The 19,003-nt window shown below is 42.0% G+C and overlaps 1 protein-coding gene across 2 annotated transcripts in view; it reads left to right on the top strand.

The window, feature by feature from the left end:
* Positions 1-19,003, top strand: part of GRB10 (growth factor receptor-bound protein 10) — a 184,188-nt gene that overhangs the window by 41,708 nt on the left and 123,477 nt on the right. For both annotated transcript variants that reach the window (XM_006875287.1, XM_006875286.1), the window contains exon 3: positions 8,389-8,608. In XM_006875287.1, the coding sequence (XP_006875349.1) occupies positions 8,424-8,608 (185 nt within the window). In that variant the 5' untranslated portion in view covers positions 8,389-8,423. The remainder of the gene's footprint in view (positions 1-8,388; positions 8,609-19,003) is intronic.

Genomic DNA, 19,003 nt, shown 5'->3' with positions numbered 1-19,003 from the left:
TGGGTTCTGCTTCCATAAAAACTTTACAGCTTTGAAAACCTTACACTTCTCAGTTCTTTAAGTCTGTTTTGAGCTGGATTCTACTTGATGGCAGTGAATCAGTGGAACGTCCAGGGAAACAAAGCAGGGGGGTCTGGGGAGCCCCTGAGTGTTTTTTAAAGAGTCCTGAGACAATTAGGCGGTTTCTCCCCTTACATTGGACCAAAACGAGGCCTGAAGACGTGAAGCAAATTGAGTGAGAAGCCAGGTTCTTCTGCAAAGCCAGGGGTGTTTGGGGTGAAATAGTAGGAAGACTTCTCAAGGTTCGGGCTGTTGATACCTAGTCATCTTCCTACCTCCAACTTCTGGTACAGTCCACAGACACTTTCATGGAGCTGCCGGGTTCTCATCTGAGTATTGGTAGGAAAATGTTTGATTTCAAGTCCTATCTTGTTTGTTCTGAATCTCAGTCACTAACTCATAGTGATCCTGCATAGGGATTCACAAAGAACAGCCAATGGATTTGAACCACCGACCTTGTACTTACCCTATAGCACCATATCTGGAGTCCAGATAGCAGCAAAATATACTTAAGTAACCATTAAAGATAACACTTTATGTTTATATCTAAATAGCCTTAAAGAATAGCAGTTAAGTTTCATCTAAGCAGAAAATACATGATCTACATACAGAGCTTGCTTAGTAGCCTACTGGGAGAATAAGCACTATTTATGAGTCAGAATCGACTCAATAGCAGTGGGTTTAAGGAGCCCTGGTGCCACTGTGGGTTAGACATTGGGCTGCTAACCTCAAGGTCGGCAGTTCAAACCCACCAGCTGCTCTGTGGGAGAAAGATGAGACTTTCTGCTCCTGCAAAGATTCTGTTGCTGTAAGTCGGAATCAATTTGATGGCAGTGGGATGAGTTTTGGTTATAGCATCAGAAGGAACCAGTCGCTGGAGAAAGACCTCATGTTTGTTCCAGTAAAGGATCTGCTAACAAGAGGAATGCCTTCAGTGAGATGGACTGATAGAGTGATTGCACCAGTGGACTCAACCCTCCCAATGGCTGTGAGGACGGCACAGGACCAAGACCAGCAGCACTTGCTGTATGATACATCAGGTTGCTAGGATTCAGAGCTGACTCGAAAGCACCTCACAACAAGAGCAGCTTCATGTGGAGTCCTTGGGTTCACGTGGTGCCCGGCTGTTAAATGAAAGGCTGGAGGTACAAGTCCACCTAGAGGCAGCACAGACATAAGGCCTGGCAATCTGTTTTAAAAAATGAGCCGTTCTAAAATCTGGGAAACACAGTTATACTCTGGCACATATGGGGTCATGGTCGGCTCAGCCGCAGCTAGTTTTATAGGTTCATAAGACTGCTTGCTATGAGTCAGAACTAACTCAGCGGCATCGCTAACAACACTGGAACTTAGAGGGGATCCAGGTGAAGTTCCAGGTAAATGATAGGGCTAAATACATGTGCAGCCTTCCTGGAGGCACAGTCCTGTATTTGCATGGGGCAAGGGAAAACATCCCACGGAAAATAAAATAAATGCCATAGCGTAGTGGTTACAAATTGGGCTGCTAACCTCAAGGTCGGCAGTTTGAAACTACCAGCCGTTCCACAGAAGTAAGATGAGGCTTTCTTCTGCTCCTGTAAATATTTACAGCCTCAGAAACCCTGTGCAGGTCGGAACCGACTCCATGGTACTTAACAACAACAACAATAAATGTAGAACGTGAAACATTGGCATAGCCTGAACAAATTGTGAAGATTGGGTTGGTTTTAGCTTTGTTGAACTGTATTTTGAACTCCTGGTATGGCGCCATAGAATCAGCACTGGACTGTGAACCACAAATTCAAACCCACCAGCCACTCCTCGGAAACCCTATGCAGGGCCGCTATGGATTGGAATCAGCTCAACACCACCTAACACCAACACCAACAACTGTATTTTACCCAGGAAATAGCCTTTTTTGGGTTGAGTGTCAGATGCTTTTGATGAGCAATTCTTACCATGATGCCTATGAACCCTACACTGGGGGAATGGTGGTGGTGTGTCGAGAAGTCAGTTCTGACCCATAGCGACTCTTCATAGGGTTTCAGAGGCTGTAAATCTTTACCGGAACAGAAAGCCTCATCTGTCTCCTTCAGAACCTCCGATAGCTTTGAACTGCTGACCTTGACTCCCAACTACTATGCTGCCAGAGCACTGGGGTTGGGGGCTGTGAATTCGCATTTGCATTGAGCCCTGGTGGCACCCAAGAACTGCCCCATAAATGTAGGCTCCGTTCTTTTCATTAATATGATTAGAAGGAAAAAAAAATTCTTACAAACTTAGATTCATCATTCAATTTGTTCATGTGTACGAGGGGACTTCAAAATGTTCATGGAAAAATGGAATGAAAAGGTAACGGGATTTCTCCACAAATGCTTTTAATCTCCCTCATATTTTATCAGTTAATAACCAGTTTCCATCAAACCAGTTTTGAGTGATAGTGATCCTGTGTGTCAGAGTAGAACTGTTGAAAACAAGTTTTGCTTGTGAATATTGAGAAGTCTGGGGTCATCTTAGGTACTAGTTGTTAAGTGCCGTCAAGTTAACTCTTGACTCCTAGCGACCCTGTATGGAGTTTCCAAGGAGCAGCCAGTGAATTAAAATGGCAGACTTTGTGGTTTGCAAGCCAGTGCTGACCCTGCAGTGCCACGCCAGGAGACTATAGTTGTATGCATATTTTAGAGAAACAAATTTCAGAGTTTTTAGATGCCACCAGAATTCCTGCCTGCCTATAAGAAATGGTGATATAAATGCATTGCTTGCATTTATTTTTAAATAATGACATGATTTGAAAGTTGTATTTGTATTGCTATTTGAAATTATGGTTGTTGTAAGTGCCATCGAGTCGATTCCAACTCATAGCGACCCTGTATAGGGTTTCACGAGGAGCAGCTGATGAGCTTGAACTGCTGATTTTGCAGTTCAGTGCATTAAGCCACAGTGCCATGCCAGTAATTATGGCTAGGTGATAGGTTTTTATTGGCTGAGTATCTTTAAATATCTTGAACAAGAATAGAGAACAATACTTGGAAGTGTCCTGTGGTTTTCTTATTATGCTTACTTATATCAGAACAGGAGGCTTGGTCTGGCGCTGCAGGATAATGTGCTGGACTGGAAGGTCAGATTGAACCACAGGGTCAGTGGTTCAAACCCACCAGCCACTCCTTGGAAACTCTATACAGGGTCGCTATAGGTTGGAACAGACTTGATGGCACTTAACAACAACAACATATATCAAAACAACTCTACGTAAAAAAATCAAATACAGGCAGTCCTCAGATTATAAACAAGTTCTAAAATCTGTATCTGTGACAAATGTGTACACATGTGAAAACTTAACGATGGTTTGTATCTAATGCCAGTTAGTAAAATGTTTGACTTCGTATATAGTATACAGTACACCTTTCTATGCATGTTAGTGTTGCTAATAAGTACCGTCCAGTCGGTTCCAACACATAGCGACCTGCAACCCTGTGATGAGCAGCTCTTGGGCTTGAACTAATGATCCTGTGTTTCGCAGTCCAGTGCTAATTCTACAGCGCCAGACCAGGAGTCCATTTCTATGCATATAAGACATTAAAGAGACACTTTCCAGATTCACCAAAACATCTTTAACAAGATAATATAATAGTGATGTTTTATGCTTGTTGAAAAGTAGAGTTCAGTTATTATTATAACTCTTTTATGTACCTTGAATTTTAATATCATAGGCTTTTCCATAATCTAGGGGCTGCCGGTACTTGTGACTAGAATGTATGAGAGTAGAAAATTAATTGGCGTGAGGGAATATTAAGCTATATCTGCATAAAGTGTAATTGCTTGGAGGTCAACAAAAATACCTTACCACATGAACATGGTCTGCATTTAAAACACTTTTATAGGCTGGGGTTTTGTTCTTTCCTGATGGGAGTGTGTGAGAACTCTGACCATTGCATATGTCCTGGCGACTGTTCCTATACATTGCCATCGTCTGTCTTTTGCCTCTCCAAGACTGAATCTCTCTACCCTTACTTAATAATTGATCACCCCTAGAGTTTTAGCATTTTAAGACTTCCACTATCCTGATGCCATCATGACTTAACAGAGTGCACATCTTAGGGATAAAAATGAGAGGGGAGGGCAATAATGGAGAAAATAGATGACATTGGATAGTAACTTACTTTGGATAGATCCTCACCTGGGTTTGTGAAGGAAGCGCACTGATATGCTGTCGAGGTCCTATGTCGGGGTCCCGCCTTGACAAGGAAGTGTGGGTGTCACGAAGAAGGGAGATCTGGCAGCGAAAGTGGTAGAGAAAGAGAGAGACTAAATATATACAAAAAAGACAGACACACAGATATGATGCAAGCTGGCAGGTAGACAGATCTGCAAACATATTGCCTAGCATTGCCCAGCATTGCATGCAGAACTCACTTTACCTCAGCCTTTTATTCTCTTTTTTAGGGAGGGATTTGTTACAAAGGGAGGATGTCACAAAGGGGGAGGATGTGATTAAGACAGGATACGGAACTGAAATGTGATTAATCATTCAAAACAGGACATAATGATTCACAGGAACAACTTTTAAGATATTTTCATAGTTTTTCTTAACAATCTAACATTTTCATTTTTACAGAAAAAAAGGTTCAATCAAGCTGTTATATATTAACTTTCAGGCTTAAATGATCTAGAGTAGCAATGTGCGGTTTCTTAAGGATACATAACATAAAGCAAGGTTCCTGAAAGGAGCCAAGCTGTCTCTGTACACTTTGCAAACTTTTGTTTGTGAGCAAGAGCTCAGGCACCGGGCTTCATTTATCTATACCTAAAATGCTACATTGTTCTTAATATTCCTATATACTTTCAGGAGGAAGGAGAGCATCTGGGTTAAACTGATTATATTTAGAGGTGGTTTAATGGGGCTGCCACTGGTCAACCCAGGGTCTGTGTATGCTGTCCCCAGCAATATGCATACTTTGAAAACATAGTGTACATACCAATTCTTTGCAATGCCAGAAACATTTAATAAAGCGAATCCAATGAATGTCATTTTTACCATCTAAATAATATAAAGAAGCCACTAGATGGTGCTGTAGACTAAAAAGTACATTAACAGCTAAGGAGGCAGGGTGTGACTAGAGATTAAATCTTCTATTAATTTACTCTCTTCTCATCAGTCAGATATTTCGTTTCTGGCTTTTTGTTTTTTTTCCTAGCAGCATATTTCATTCGGGTTATGGAAGATATTAACTCATAATAATCAGTGAGCCAAAAGCAAATTTGTTCCACTGAATTCATATCTTGTACTTAAGGATTAAACGAGCTTCAGTTTGCTAATGACAGTGAAACTCGATGCAGATGTGAATTTGAGATCAAGTGACTGACTCAAATATTTGGGGCAACATCAGTGCCCAGTTTGGATTGGGTTATTCAAGTAAGGGAAGTAACTATTAATAACTCGATTCATAACCATGTTGTTTGACCCATATTTGTGCAGTAAATATGTCTTATAAATCTGTGATGTGAAACTTATCATGTTATTTTTCCCAGTTCCAGTATCTCTTTCCAGAATATTTTGAAGTGTAGTCTCATAGATTCTTGTGGCTTGGCTGGCATGAGGTTATTATACTTCATCACAACACTCGTTTTCCAGAGCATTTATCATGCTAATGCTGTGTTTATTTGATTTTCCCATTTAAACTGCCTTACAAGACAGCTTTTAGAAAAGGCTAGTTACTGATCCACACAGGGTCTCTGAACTAGAAAAGAATTTAGCAGTTAGCCATACACGTATAACTGTTAAAGAGTTCTCACTGTGATGTACTAACTTACTTGTAAATATGTCACATGGAATGCTTGCAAGATTTGAATGTCATTTAAGTAATACCTTTGTGTAGGCTTAGAAAAAAATTCTATTTTTTCTGAACTTGGTGTAAGATTATGAAGAAATGCTCTCTTTAGAATCAGTACTGTTTGGGAAAGTCCATTATTGGTTCTCATTAGAATTTAACTAAATATAACTAAAATCAGATGAGTATAAATGATTCTTTTCCTCTAAGAATACAAAATACTCAGTGTATATTGTAGAATGAGGATATTTTAAGATTATTAATGGCTATGAAAATATATGGGAGACGTGGTGTGGCGCTGTGGATTAAAGCATTGGACTGCAAAGTCGGTTTGATACGCAAGGCTGGAGGTTCAAGTATACCAGCCGCTCCTTGGAAACTATACAGGGTTGCTTTGGGTTGGAACCAATTGACGGCGCTTAGCAACAACAACAAAAAATGAAAGTGAGGCATTCGGACATAGGGGTTGGATGATTTGATACTTGGAATTCATAACCTGCTGAACCTGGCTTTGTTTAGCAAATTCACAATTCAGTATATTAAAGTCCAAGTAGTTATTGTTTTATTTTTTGAAATTTTTATTGTTAATTGGGTGGATGTTTATGGACTAGATCAGTTCTCCATTCAACAATTCGTACACATTCTGTTTCATCCCACCGATTACAGTCCCTACAAAGGAACACATCCCACTTCCTTCCCACATTCCCTGCTCCAATTCCATCCTCTTTCCTAACTCTTCTGAACCTGATCTCAAACGGTCAGTTGTTCTAGGATGTACACAACTCACTAGTGTTATTGTTCCCCTTAAAGAATAATTCATACCCGAAGACTGTTAGCATTTTGAGGATGTGCGTCACGTTTGTATTTTGTCATAGGGTTTTCCTTTGTGTTTATTTTGGATGATGTAATCATATTTGTGTTGAGTCCTTGTGTGACACTGTGGGTGAATGTGCTGGACTGCAAGGTCAGTTTAAACTGCAAGGTCAGTGGTTCAAGTTCACCAGCTGCTCTTTGGAAACCCTATACAGGTTCACTATGGGTCGAAACCAACTTGACAACATTTAACAACAAGAACAAAAGTCTATCAACCTGACTGCAGGGCGTGATGACGGTGCAGGACCCAGGAAACTGAGAGAAGGGACAGGAGACAGTTAGGGAACTGTTTATGGGGAAATGGGAAACCCACTAAAGGAATCAAGACATTGTATTGTTGTGAAAGAAATGTATTCGAGGGCCAGAGCTGTACTGTCCGATTTCTAAAGCAGGATGAAAACAACCTTGTGTTTCACTAGGTGTTTTTCCTCTCTCTTACTTTTTATAATAAGTCAGAAATTCTGCTCTGTGGAAAAGTATTGAATCCCATGGAGTGCTCCCTCATCCCTTCTGTACATGGCATGAAGCCAGCGTTGTGCATTACTGAAGATTGATTTTGTAATTACTGTGAACTTTGTGTTTCACCCAATATTGATTCTTAAACGGCCCATTAAGATAGAGATACTTAGCTGTTAATATGGTGACTTACAAGTAGCACATGTACTTAATTATTTTACAAAACTTAGATTAGAGAACAATTACACATCGGCTACATAGGAGTGTAGAGATGAGTGTTATTCATGACGGATACATTCTAGAACTTTCCTGAAGCCTCAGATTTGTCCCCTGCAGCATAACTTAACACTTTCTATCATAAGTAGATTACCTTACATTCTTCCAAACACAGAACTGAAGTCTCTTACTTGGCTTCCTTTGGGTGGCCTTTTTTTACAGTTTAGATCTCTGACGAGTAGAGTGTTAGTCTATGAGTTTACAGGCTGCTTAAGGGCAAGAGGGAATGTAGCATGTTCATACCTGCTGGCAACCACTTTCCTCCCACTCACTACCTTATATCCCAATTTGTGCAAAAATGCTATGCTGCTGACCTGAATGTTGTCCTTTGTGATAGATTATTGATTATGTGGTACTTATTAGTTATGGTTCAGCAGTTTGGTCATTTTAACATCTGATCACAGGGTTACTATTTTGTCACTCATAACCTTAGCCAAAGGCAGCATCTTTCTTCTGCATGCCTATCCACATAGGCCTTTGCTCTTAGCCTCTCCCACCCTGTTGGTCCTTTCAGATCAGCAATCACCGTATGCTGATTTCACCCAAGTCTAGATCCCTGAGTTCATCCAACCCTCTCTACTGTGTCCAGAGCAATTGCGACTTTGTAATGTACCCTGATGGTCAGTGGAGACAAGGGGAGGGAAAATGGGAAGCATGTGAGCTGAGCAGAATTTGAAAGGTGTCTTTCCCAGAGTCAAGTGAAAATGTGATGGGATTTGAACTTTCTTGAGTTCTGTAATAGAATACCAATACACATTAATAAGCATATTAAATACTGTTGTTTACTAAAATTTATACTGACCTCAAGCATGCTCCTTCATTTTGAACCCGGATCACCAAGGTGCATGTTTGGGTGAGTTCCTTTACAGTTGCTGAGGTCTCTTTTTTGTCTTTTCCTGTTCTTTTTGCCATCCAGAGGATGACGTGGACTTGGAAGCACTTGTGAATGACATGAACACATCCCTGGAGAGTCTGTACTCGACCTGCAGCATGCAGTCAGAGACGGCGCCCCTCCTCCAGAATGGGCAGCATGCCTGCAGCCCCCTGCTGACCTCAGGCACAAGAACGCTCCAGCCACAGGTGTCCCCGCAGCAGAAGGTGCAGCGCTCACAGCCTGTGCACATTCTGGCTGTCAGGTAGGACTCGGATCCATGGGGGGAGCGTTGCACAGCAAGTGTCTCACAGAGCAGGATGCTCTAGGTTGGCTGGCTCAGTGTTGATGGGGCATGTATGAGGCTCCTGTGACCACTTTCACTAAGAATCACAAATGGGTGCCTTATTCTAGTGTGGCTCTGTGGATCAGAACTGGACTGCAAACCCACCGTCCGCTCCTCGGAAATACTATATGGGGTTGCTATGAGTTAGAACCGACTCAGTGACTCTTCACAACAATTCTAAACCACACTCACTGCCATCAAGTTGATTTCAACTCACAGTAAACCTGTGTAGGGTTTCTGAGAATTTAAGTCTTTCTGACAGCCTCATTTTTCTTCTGCAGAGCCATTGGTAGGCTTAAACCATTGATGTTAAGAGTTAGCAGCCATTGCTTACACCACAGGGCTCCTGGGTGCCTTATAAGAGTAGAGATTTATTGTCTTACACTTCAGGGGCCTTAGAATCTGCACGTAGGTGGCAGCAGGACAATGCTCCCTCTGAAGACTCTAACGGAAGACTCTTTCTTGCCTTTCTTAAGTAGTGCCAGGTATTCCTTAGAATGTAGGTATATCTACATACCACGGTTTTTGCTCTGTCTCTCTGCATTAGACCCCAATTTGAAAGGTGTCCTTATAACCTCATATTCTTTGTTCCAGTATGACCTCATATTAACTGAATTGATAACATCTTCAAAGATCCTGTTTCCAAATACGAGAAACAGTTGCTGATACCAACTACCACTTAAGTAATCCAATCTGTACTCATTTTAGCAAGAGTGAGATATTTTTTATTTGAACCAACTACCACTTAAGTAATCCAATCTGTACTCATTTTAGCAAGAGTGAGATTTTTTATATTCGATTTTGCAAAATTGGGCGCCCAACTCAGTAGACACCGGCAGACACACTGCATGGCCAGCCTGCAAACAGTTTTATTCCCTTTTCTCAAGAAAGCCCCTCCGTCCAGTTCCCTTTTTATTGGGTACTATGGAGTTTTACAATTCTACCCCAAGTGTCCCATTTTCCCTCACCCCAGAGTAGTCAAAATGGTCTTAATATGTAGCCCATGGTCTGAATGACTGTTTTTTTACTTACAGTTCCTAGTCCTAGAACGGATTTATTTCCCCACGTCCCCCAATTCATCCTGCTTACATATCCCTGGGTGTGAATCAGCAACCGCTGTCGAGTCTAGCAATCTCAGGTATCCTTAACTCCTGAGGATGCACCATCTGGAGAATCTCTCACACAAACAATGACACATTTACAGGTACTGAGGTTAGGACTTCAACGTACCTTTTTGTGGGACGTCATTCAGTCTACAACAGGAGGCCATGGTTGGCCATGTGAAATCAGACACAGATAAATTTAATTTTATTTTTAATGACCAATTATACTGAAAACGTGTGGGCATGCCATTTAAACACAGTGGCACCTGGGTTGAGTTTGATACCTGGCTCAGTTCAGATACTTTTTATATACCTGATGTATGCCAAGCACTCAGTGATATAGAGAATCCTAGAATAACGCTGTAGGATAAGCACTGGACTGCTAACCACGAGGCTGAAGGTTCAAACGCTCCAGTTGCTCCTCAGAAACCCTATACAGGGTCGCTATGAGTCAGAATTGACTTAACTACCCTTAACAAGTGAAGTGGAGGGATGGAAAGACCATTGCAGGAAAGACCTTGATCTGGACCAACAGCAATGGTGGCCAGCTAGCATGCAAAATCTCCCAACCCAGAGTCTGCACTTGAGCATCTTTTCCTAGGCTGTGAAGCACATGCTTTATGTTGAGCCTCACTACAAGCTTAATAAGTACCAAGGTAAGTCACAAAGTATTGATCAGTGGACGGCTAAGGCAAGTCTTAGTCTTGTGTAGGGTGCCTTCACACATACCCAATAATGGTCCAATTAAACAGTGACTTTCAAGGAGATCTGCTGCTGGGTTAGGAAAATTGAAGGCATAGAGATCAGCTCAAAAGGTTATGCCAACTGTTTTATAGAATTCCAAAGGGATAATCTTGATAGATTTTCTCTTAGGACACAGGATAGACATGGAGGCTTATTCGAAGTTTTAAGAAAATGGAAAACTGCATTGGTGGGAAAAATGGCAACAAGGAATTTTTATTTTTTTAAGTCTTGACTGCATCTGCTCATTTTTTGAGGTAGCAAGGGCTGTCCTACACAGATTTCATTGGGAAACCTTACCCCATCCATGCTACAGTCTTGCTCTTTCCCCTTCAGAATTGGTTTGTTCCCAAACTCAAAGAATATATTACAGGAACAGGATTTTGAGTCTCTAAAGGATGTGTAAACTGCAGTTTTGATGTGGTGTAAATTAAAGCAGTGTTCTTCAGGCAAGGGTTAGAGATATGAAAGCATGCCTTCAACAGTGTAATAGACCCAGATGGAAGTTATGTCAAAAAACAGTGGCCTGCTCCACATTTAATACTGTTAAAACCTTTAGTCAAAAAGGTTTCTATGACTTTTTTTTTTGCAATGCTTTTTGACTCACACTCATGTGCAGACAGGGGTCCTGGTGTGGTGCCATAGGATAAGCACTCGACTATAGGTTAGTTTGAACTGCAAGGTTGGCAGTTCAAACTCACCAGCCACCCCTTGGAAACACTAGACAGGGTTGCAATGAGTCAGAACTGACTGGATAGCACTTAACAACAACAAGAACAACAACAACATATGTAGAGACCTAGAGAATTGAGGGAGTAAGTTGCTAGGGAAGCTGAGGAATGTTCCATGAAGATGGTAGATTGCAAAATTGGATGTTGTAGGGTGAGAATGGACTGAGAGCTGGAGAAGACTTTGTGAGCAGCAGAGAGAGTCTCCACAGACTTCGGAGCCAGACCATGAAGGTTTCATGTGTCATTCTGAGCAGAAAGACAGGAAGAGTTTTGAGTAAGGGATTGATGAGATTGAATATAAAAGTTTTGGTGGACTGACTCTGGATGCTAGTAGTAAGAAAGTTGATGGGCAGTCATGTTGGAAGAGTGAAGCGCAAATTGGGAGTTTTTAAGGAGCTCTGGTAGCATAGTGGTTACGAATCGGGCTGCGAACCTTAAGGTCAGCAGTTCGAAACTACCAGCCGCTCCGTGGGAGAAAGATGAGGCTTTCTGTTCTCGTAAAGATTTCCAGCCTTGGAAGCCCTATACAGGGTCGCTGTGGGTCGGAGCTGACTCGAAGGCAGATAGCAACAACAACAAAGAAGTCCAAAGTGGAGATGATGGTGCTTTGGCAAACTCTGTGGTGGAGGCATGGATCACTTAGCAAATTCAGAGGCTGAATTCACAGGATCTTATCAACTGTTACAGTTTAAAGGAGTCAAAGGGGAAAAGAAATTTTAAGGTGACTAGGATTTTGTCGTGAGCGCATGGGATATTGGTGACTAGACAATTTAGGAAAGCAGTTTTGAAGTGGAAGATGTTGAGATAATGTTAAGTACTCTAAAAGAGAGATCCATGTGAATCAAGCTAAGAAAAACACAGTTATTGAGACAATTATCTGTGTTGGTATTGAGGGATTTTAGGGAAGAGCAATATGAAGTGGGATGGTTAGATAAGACTACCTCTTGCTTCCTTTTTCTCTCATCTTAGCTTGTTTGTATTATGTGTTGAACCTCCTATGCCCTTGCTTCAGCCTGTCATTCATTGCAAATCCCTTTTTTCAGTAACTTAAAAGGTGACTATATACTTGGATCTCACCAGATTGGGAATGCACAAGGAATCAAATTGACTACATGTATGGGAAGAGAAATTGGAGACGCTCAATATCATCAGCCAAAACAAGGCCAGGGATCAACTGTAACTAGACCATCCATTGTTCGTATGCAACAATGACCTCAAACATAACAACAATTTATGGGTATGGTACGGGACCAGGCAGTCTTTCGTTCTGTTGTGAATGGGATTGCAATGAGTTGGAACTGATCTGAGGGCACCTAACTACAGCAACAAAAGCCTTTGTCGGAGTTGGCTTCTGGTGACTGCTCCTTTCTCAGCAGCAGCAGATCTCCATAGAACCTTCTTTCTCTCTACTGCAGTCCTCTGTTCTTGATGAAACTTCTGAGACTTTCCTTTTAGATCTGATTGTCAGTCCTCTTACCACTAAGGTAGCTTGCCCTAGGATTTGACAATAGAGTAGATGTAGAATTTCCTGTAAAGAGGCTACTGATGGCTGGAGGAGGGGGCTGTGATGATTGAACCGTTGTCCCACTTGACTTTCTAGAGCATCGCTCACTTTTTTTTCCTAAGAGATCATTAAATGTATGTAAAGAATGAATGTACATTTTTAATTTGCTACCTGCAGTGATAATGCTATTTCCTGTTTGTACATCTCTCTCACTGCTAGTCTGTAAGCACTTGGAGGATAAAAACAATGCCTCATTCATCTTTTTGTCCCTAGGTCCTAGCCCAGTGCAAGACACAAAAGGATATGGTAACATTTGATGAATGGGTGATAACCAACCATTACCATCCAGTTGGTTCCAACTCATAGCGACCCTTTGTTGTTGGTGGGTGCCATGGAGTCGGTTCTGACTCATAGTGACCCTATGCATAACAGAGTGAAACACTGCCCAGTCCTGTACCATCCTCACAATTACTGTTAGTCTGGAGCCCATTGCTGCTCCCACTGTGCCAGTCCATGTCGTTGGGGGTCTTCCTCTTTTTCATTGACCCTCGACTTTACCAAACATGATATTCTTCTCAAGGGACTGGTTTCTCCTGATACCATGTCCCAAGGATGAGAGACCAAGTCTCGCCATTATGGCTTCTACAGAGCATTCTGACTGTACTTCTTCCAGCACAGATTTGTGTGTTCTTCTACCATCTGTGGTTCTTTTAATATTCTTCTCCCACACCATAACTTACAAGCATCTCAACTCTTCTATGGTTTTCTGTATCCATTGTCTTCACATACATATTAAGCCACTGAAAATACCAAGACTAACCCTTCAGGACAGAGTAAAACTGCTTAGGATTTCTGAGACTGTAAATCTTTAAAAAAAAAAAAAAAATTAAGTTTTTATTGAGAATTGAGTGAAGATTTTCAGAGCTGATAATAAGTTTTATAGTCAACAACTTGTATACATCGTTTCACCTAAAGGATTACAGTCCCCTCAGTATAACCTCACTTACTCTTTAGGTTTTCTGTTTTCATTCTTCCTAATTTACCCCTTTTGATCTCAAATGACTGATTACCGTAAAGTGTGTATACCTCACTAGTGTTAATATACCTTTAATAGACTGTTCTATTGTTTTACTGAAAATTGAATTATGGGGTGAGATCAATTCCAGACCTGAAGAATGACGAAGGACTGTAGTTTGGGGGTTCCACCAATCTTTTATCCAACCTGTAAGCTTGGTCTCTTTTATGATTTTGAGGTTGTGTCACAGTTTTCTCCTACTCTATCCAGGAATCCCTTTCAGAGCATTTGGTAGTGGTGGCCAGGCACCATCTAGTTCCTCTGTTCATATGGTCCATTGGATTAGTTGTTTCTGTTCGTCTTTCATTTTCATCACTGTTCTTTCCTCTAGACGGTTAGCCCACCTTAGAAGCACCTTGTTGTTAAGTGCCATCGAGTAAGTACTGACTCATAGCGACCCTGTATAGGTTTCAAGGAACAGCTTGTGAGCTTGAATCAGCGACCTTGTGGTTCAAAGAAGCCTTGCAGTCCAGTGCATTAACCCACAGCACCCTACCAGGGCTCCAAGACGCACCTTAGATATCTTCTTGTTGTTGTTAAGTGCCGTCAAGTCGGTTCCGACCCATAGTGAGCCTGAGCAGGGTTTCTGAGACTATAAATCTTTATGGGAGCAGAAAGCCTCACCTTTCTCCCACGGAGCAGCTGGTAGTTTCAAACTGCTGACCTTGCGGTTCGCAGCCTGATTCGTAACCACGACGCTACCAGATATCCTCTTAAGAGCTTTTAAAACCCCAGTTGCTACTCACCGAAGTGGGATGTACAGTATTGTCTCTGTGGACTGTGTTCTGCCAAGTGACCGCAGTGTCCCTCAAGACTATGGTCCAGCCTCCAGTCCCAGCAACTCATCCCCTTAAAGTGTTTTGTTCTGTGTAAGGAGCCCTGGAGAAGCATTATAGGATAAGCACTGGATTGATAACTGCAAAGTCCATAGTTCAAACCCACCAGCCTTTGCTTTCAAACCTTATCTAAGGTCCGTATGAGTCGGAACAATGGCACTTCAGGTTTAGTAACTGCCCCTGGATGTAGAGCATCACTCTCTGGATCTCTGTCTCGTTTTTTGGTTGTTGTAACAGAAATACTACAAGTAGGGACTTGAATCAATCTTTACTTTCTCACAGTTTAGTTGGCTAGAATTTTGAACTCGATGCACTTCCTCTAGGGCAGGGGTGAGGAACATCTATGAAATCATTTGGTCTGGTCCTGACAAGGCAACCAAAGTTCCAGACCATCACATTGTTGGTGTTTAATATCATCGAGTCAGTTCTGACTCATAACAACCCAGTATAGGGTTCCCAAGGAGTGGCTGGGGACTTTGAACCGCCACCTTCAAACTGACCTTGCCACACTAGGATTCCGGCCATCACAGTAAGGATGAGTTAATTAAACATTTTGCCAAACGTAGCAGGCTAATTTTTAAGTTGATAATTTTGTATGGCCCATGAATGATGTTATAAATTTTGGCAATAAAAAGGTTCCCCCCACCTGTGCTATAGGGGAAGACTCTCTTTGTCATTCTTTTGGAAGATCGACACCTCTGAAACCCTGTACAGGGTCACTATAAGTCGGAACCAACTCAGTGGCACACAATAAAACTACAAATATTTTGTCACCATTACTGACTTTCTAACGTCCCAAAATCTTAGCTCCCACTTCATGCTCATTTCTTCTTTTGAACTTGTGAATGAGAGAATACTCTTTTGTCATAGGCTCTTCTAGTGGAGGTTTTTCAGCGCTGTAATGCCCTTTAGTTCTGTCTTAGGCAATATTTGGGAACTAGTATGAAGTTAATACAGACCACTGTTAGATGTTTAAAATAGTCTGATAAAAGGGAGAAAGTAGAACAACTAGAACATCATCTGGTATTTTAAGTCAATAAAAACAACAAAACAAAAGCAAACTCATGCTTTTGAGATTTAATCATTGGTTAGAGTCTGGGGGCTATAATAGAATGAAAATGGTGCTGCTGAATTTTATCACTCGTTTTGTATTACAAGGGTCAGACTTAGTATGCACGTCTTATCAAGGCAGAAGCTATTATTGGATGATTGGAATTTGGTAAGAGTAAACTCCGCGGGAGAAAGATGAGGCTTTCTACTCCCGTAAGGATTTACACCCTCGGAAACCCTGTACAGGGTCGCTATGGGTCGGAACCGACTCGACGGCACTTAACAACAACAACAACAAACAAATATTTTGGTGCATTGTCAAGCTCTTATAGCAATTGCTGTTGTTGTTAAGTGCCATTGAGTTGGTTCTGACTCATAGTGACCCTGTATAGGATTTCTGAGGTGCAGCTGGTGGGTTTCAACTGCTGACTTTGCGGTTACAACTCCACTGCATATCCTGTGTGTCACACAACACTGATAACTACATTCCATGTGAGCACTTGTATTTTAAAGCCTGTGTATGATTTTCTGGTCCACATGGAATGATAAGACAAGGCCTTCTTGAAAATCAGCATAAATTGGTATCTTAGGCTGAGTTCTCTAGAGAAGCAAAACCAGTGAAACTTACATATGTATATGTATAAAGAGAAGTTTGTGTCAGAAGAAATGGCTCACAATTGTGGAGTCGCCTATGGAAGAAGAGAGTGAGCCTTTCCCACATGTCCATTATATTAGGAGCAGGCCACACCCCAAAGGAAGCATCTCCCTTCAGTTGATCGGCTACTCATTGCCATTCATCATAGAGTTAATGATGCCTGTGCTAGGTCTCATCACTATGGGAATAACCACAAGTCAACTGCCAAATCAACCCAGTCAAGGTGATGTACCCTTTGTCAACTTGGCATTATATACATAATCTCTAAATAAAGAAAATTATCAAGTCATACTTATGCCAAACATGATATAACTAAAACATGTACAGCACAAACACACTGTCTACATTTGCATCTTACATGTCACAAATGAACAAAACAAAAATACTTGATGCACACATGCAAAACAAAACAAAAAATATATACTCATTTCAGTGTCCAAAGGGCACGTTCTTAAAACCCGCCTCCTGCTTGTAGGCACACAGCCTTACTCAGTCCGTGGTCTATAGTCTGAGGTTGCTCTGGCTCTCCACTGGCTCTGCCACACTGTCTCTGCTGTCGCCACTTTTCTAAGTAGGAATCTTTTACTCCACTTATGCTCTACCTTCTTGCTGGTCCTGGCATTGTCTGTTCGTGAAATGTTAGATTTACTACTCCCCTCTTTTAGTTACACATCTTCAACAATTACAGTTTTGATCACAATTAATCATACTAACAATTGTTCACAATTATAAAATCTTAACCACCAACATACCTTACCCACTTTCACCAGACCCAACTAGAAAAGAAGAAAACTATTTAGTGGGGATTCTACATTATTCCCCTCATTCTGAAACCAAGCATATCCATGAAAGCTTATAAGCCAGCCACTTCATGCCTTTATAGCCACCATTTTTGATAGCCTGGTTTGAAATTGCCTGTCCTATTAACCCAGTACGCCAAGAAGTACAACAAGCACGTTCCTTGATCTGAAGAATCTTTCATTCCGGTTGGAATTTTGAGCAAGTGCATCCATAAACAAAGGTCCATTCAATCAAATTGTAGCACCATAAAGATTTACAGCCTCAGAAACCTTGTGCAGGGTCACTGTGAGTCAGAACCGACTCCAGGGTACTTAACAACAACACTGATCATGGAACCCCAACATGTTTATCGTCACCTGACCAGGTTCTGGTCAACTCAGCAGTAACCATTCAAGCTAGGTCAAATGTGTACTAGCTGCAAGTTTGGGAGGTCACACACACCTCCCTACACCTAAGACCACTTGGTCTTTTCACACTCTGCTCCAGCCCTCCAGGGACTAGGTCAGCGCCCCTGGTCTCAGGAGTTCATACACTGCCCTAAATGTCAGACCAGCCAGCCCTTCTTTGTCTCTCTCTCATCTTAAGGTCAACAGGTGCCAATAGAACATGTCCAAACTCAGCCCATGTCTTCATTGCTGCATTTCCCCAAATTCCACTCAACAAGTAAACCCAGGTGGTCACCAGCAACTATACCTGTATTAGGTGTTATCACCCTGGGAATAATCACATCCCAACTTCCAGACCAACCCAGTCAACTTGACACAAAACCCTAACTATCACAGTTGGTAAGAAGAAAAAAGTGAAATGATTACAAAATGTGCTGGCATAGTGCCCAAGAAAAGTAATTGTGAGGAATGAAACTCCTTCCTTGCAGTAAACAATGTGGCTGTTGGTCCTGGTTCCCAAGAGCCTGCCTATCCCTGAAGGAGGTAGCCTACCCCTGAGGTGCCCCTTGGTCTAGGAAGCTGAGCAGACCAGGAACCACCAGCTGGGAGACTGATGCTGACTAAGCCTCAGGAGACCTGATGTAATCAATTGTGGCCACTTGGTGAGGCTGACAAAGGCCTTGGGAGGTAACGGCTCAGTGGAGCTTTCTGGGTGCTGAAGTTGGATATCTTCTCTCAAGAGGGTAAATGTGTCCCATGTGGACGTGGAAGTGTGGTATTGACACTCCTTTTAGACATCCCCCTTCTAGATTAAAGATAATCTTTTATTTGCTATTTGTGTGGCATTCCAACAGATTGTCAGACCTAAGAAACAGAGATGGAACTGGTTCTTGATGACCTAGCCCCAGGTGGATGGGGATGAAAGAAAACTGCATAGAGCAGTTAAGGTCTGGATGTACCAAGGAAGGAAAGCAAAGATTTCCACAGGGCACAGTTGGCGTGTGAAGGGGGATTTATTATATACACACTTGGTGTCAGAGATGGACCATCTCAGCCTCCCTGAACTGATTTGATAGCATTGTTGTTGTTAGGTGCCACTGAGTCGGTACCAACTCATAGTGACCCTATGCACAACAGAACGAGACACTACCTGGTCCTGGGTCAACCTCACAATCATTGCTACATTTGAGTCCATTGATGCTGCCACTTTGCCAATCCATCCTGCTGGGGGTCTTCCTCTTTTTCTCTGACCCTCCACCTTACCAAACATGATAGCCTTTTCCAGTGACTGTCCCTCCTGGCAATCTGTCCGAAGTATGAGAGAAGAAGTTGGCCATCCTGGCCTCCAAGGAGCACTCTGGCTGCACTTCTTCCAATACAGATCTGTTTGTTCTTTTGGCAGCCCATGGCACTTTCAATATTCTCCTCCAAC

This window comes from Chrysochloris asiatica, unplaced genomic scaffold (assembly GCF_000296735.1).
Source record: "Chrysochloris asiatica unplaced genomic scaffold, ChrAsi1.0 scaffold00317, whole genome shotgun sequence".
In the NCBI taxonomy this organism is placed as follows: Eukaryota; Metazoa; Chordata; class Mammalia; order Afrosoricida; family Chrysochloridae; genus Chrysochloris; species Chrysochloris asiatica.
The sequence above is the reverse complement of the archived record's forward strand: the minus strand, read 5'-3'. Positions and strand labels throughout refer to the sequence as shown.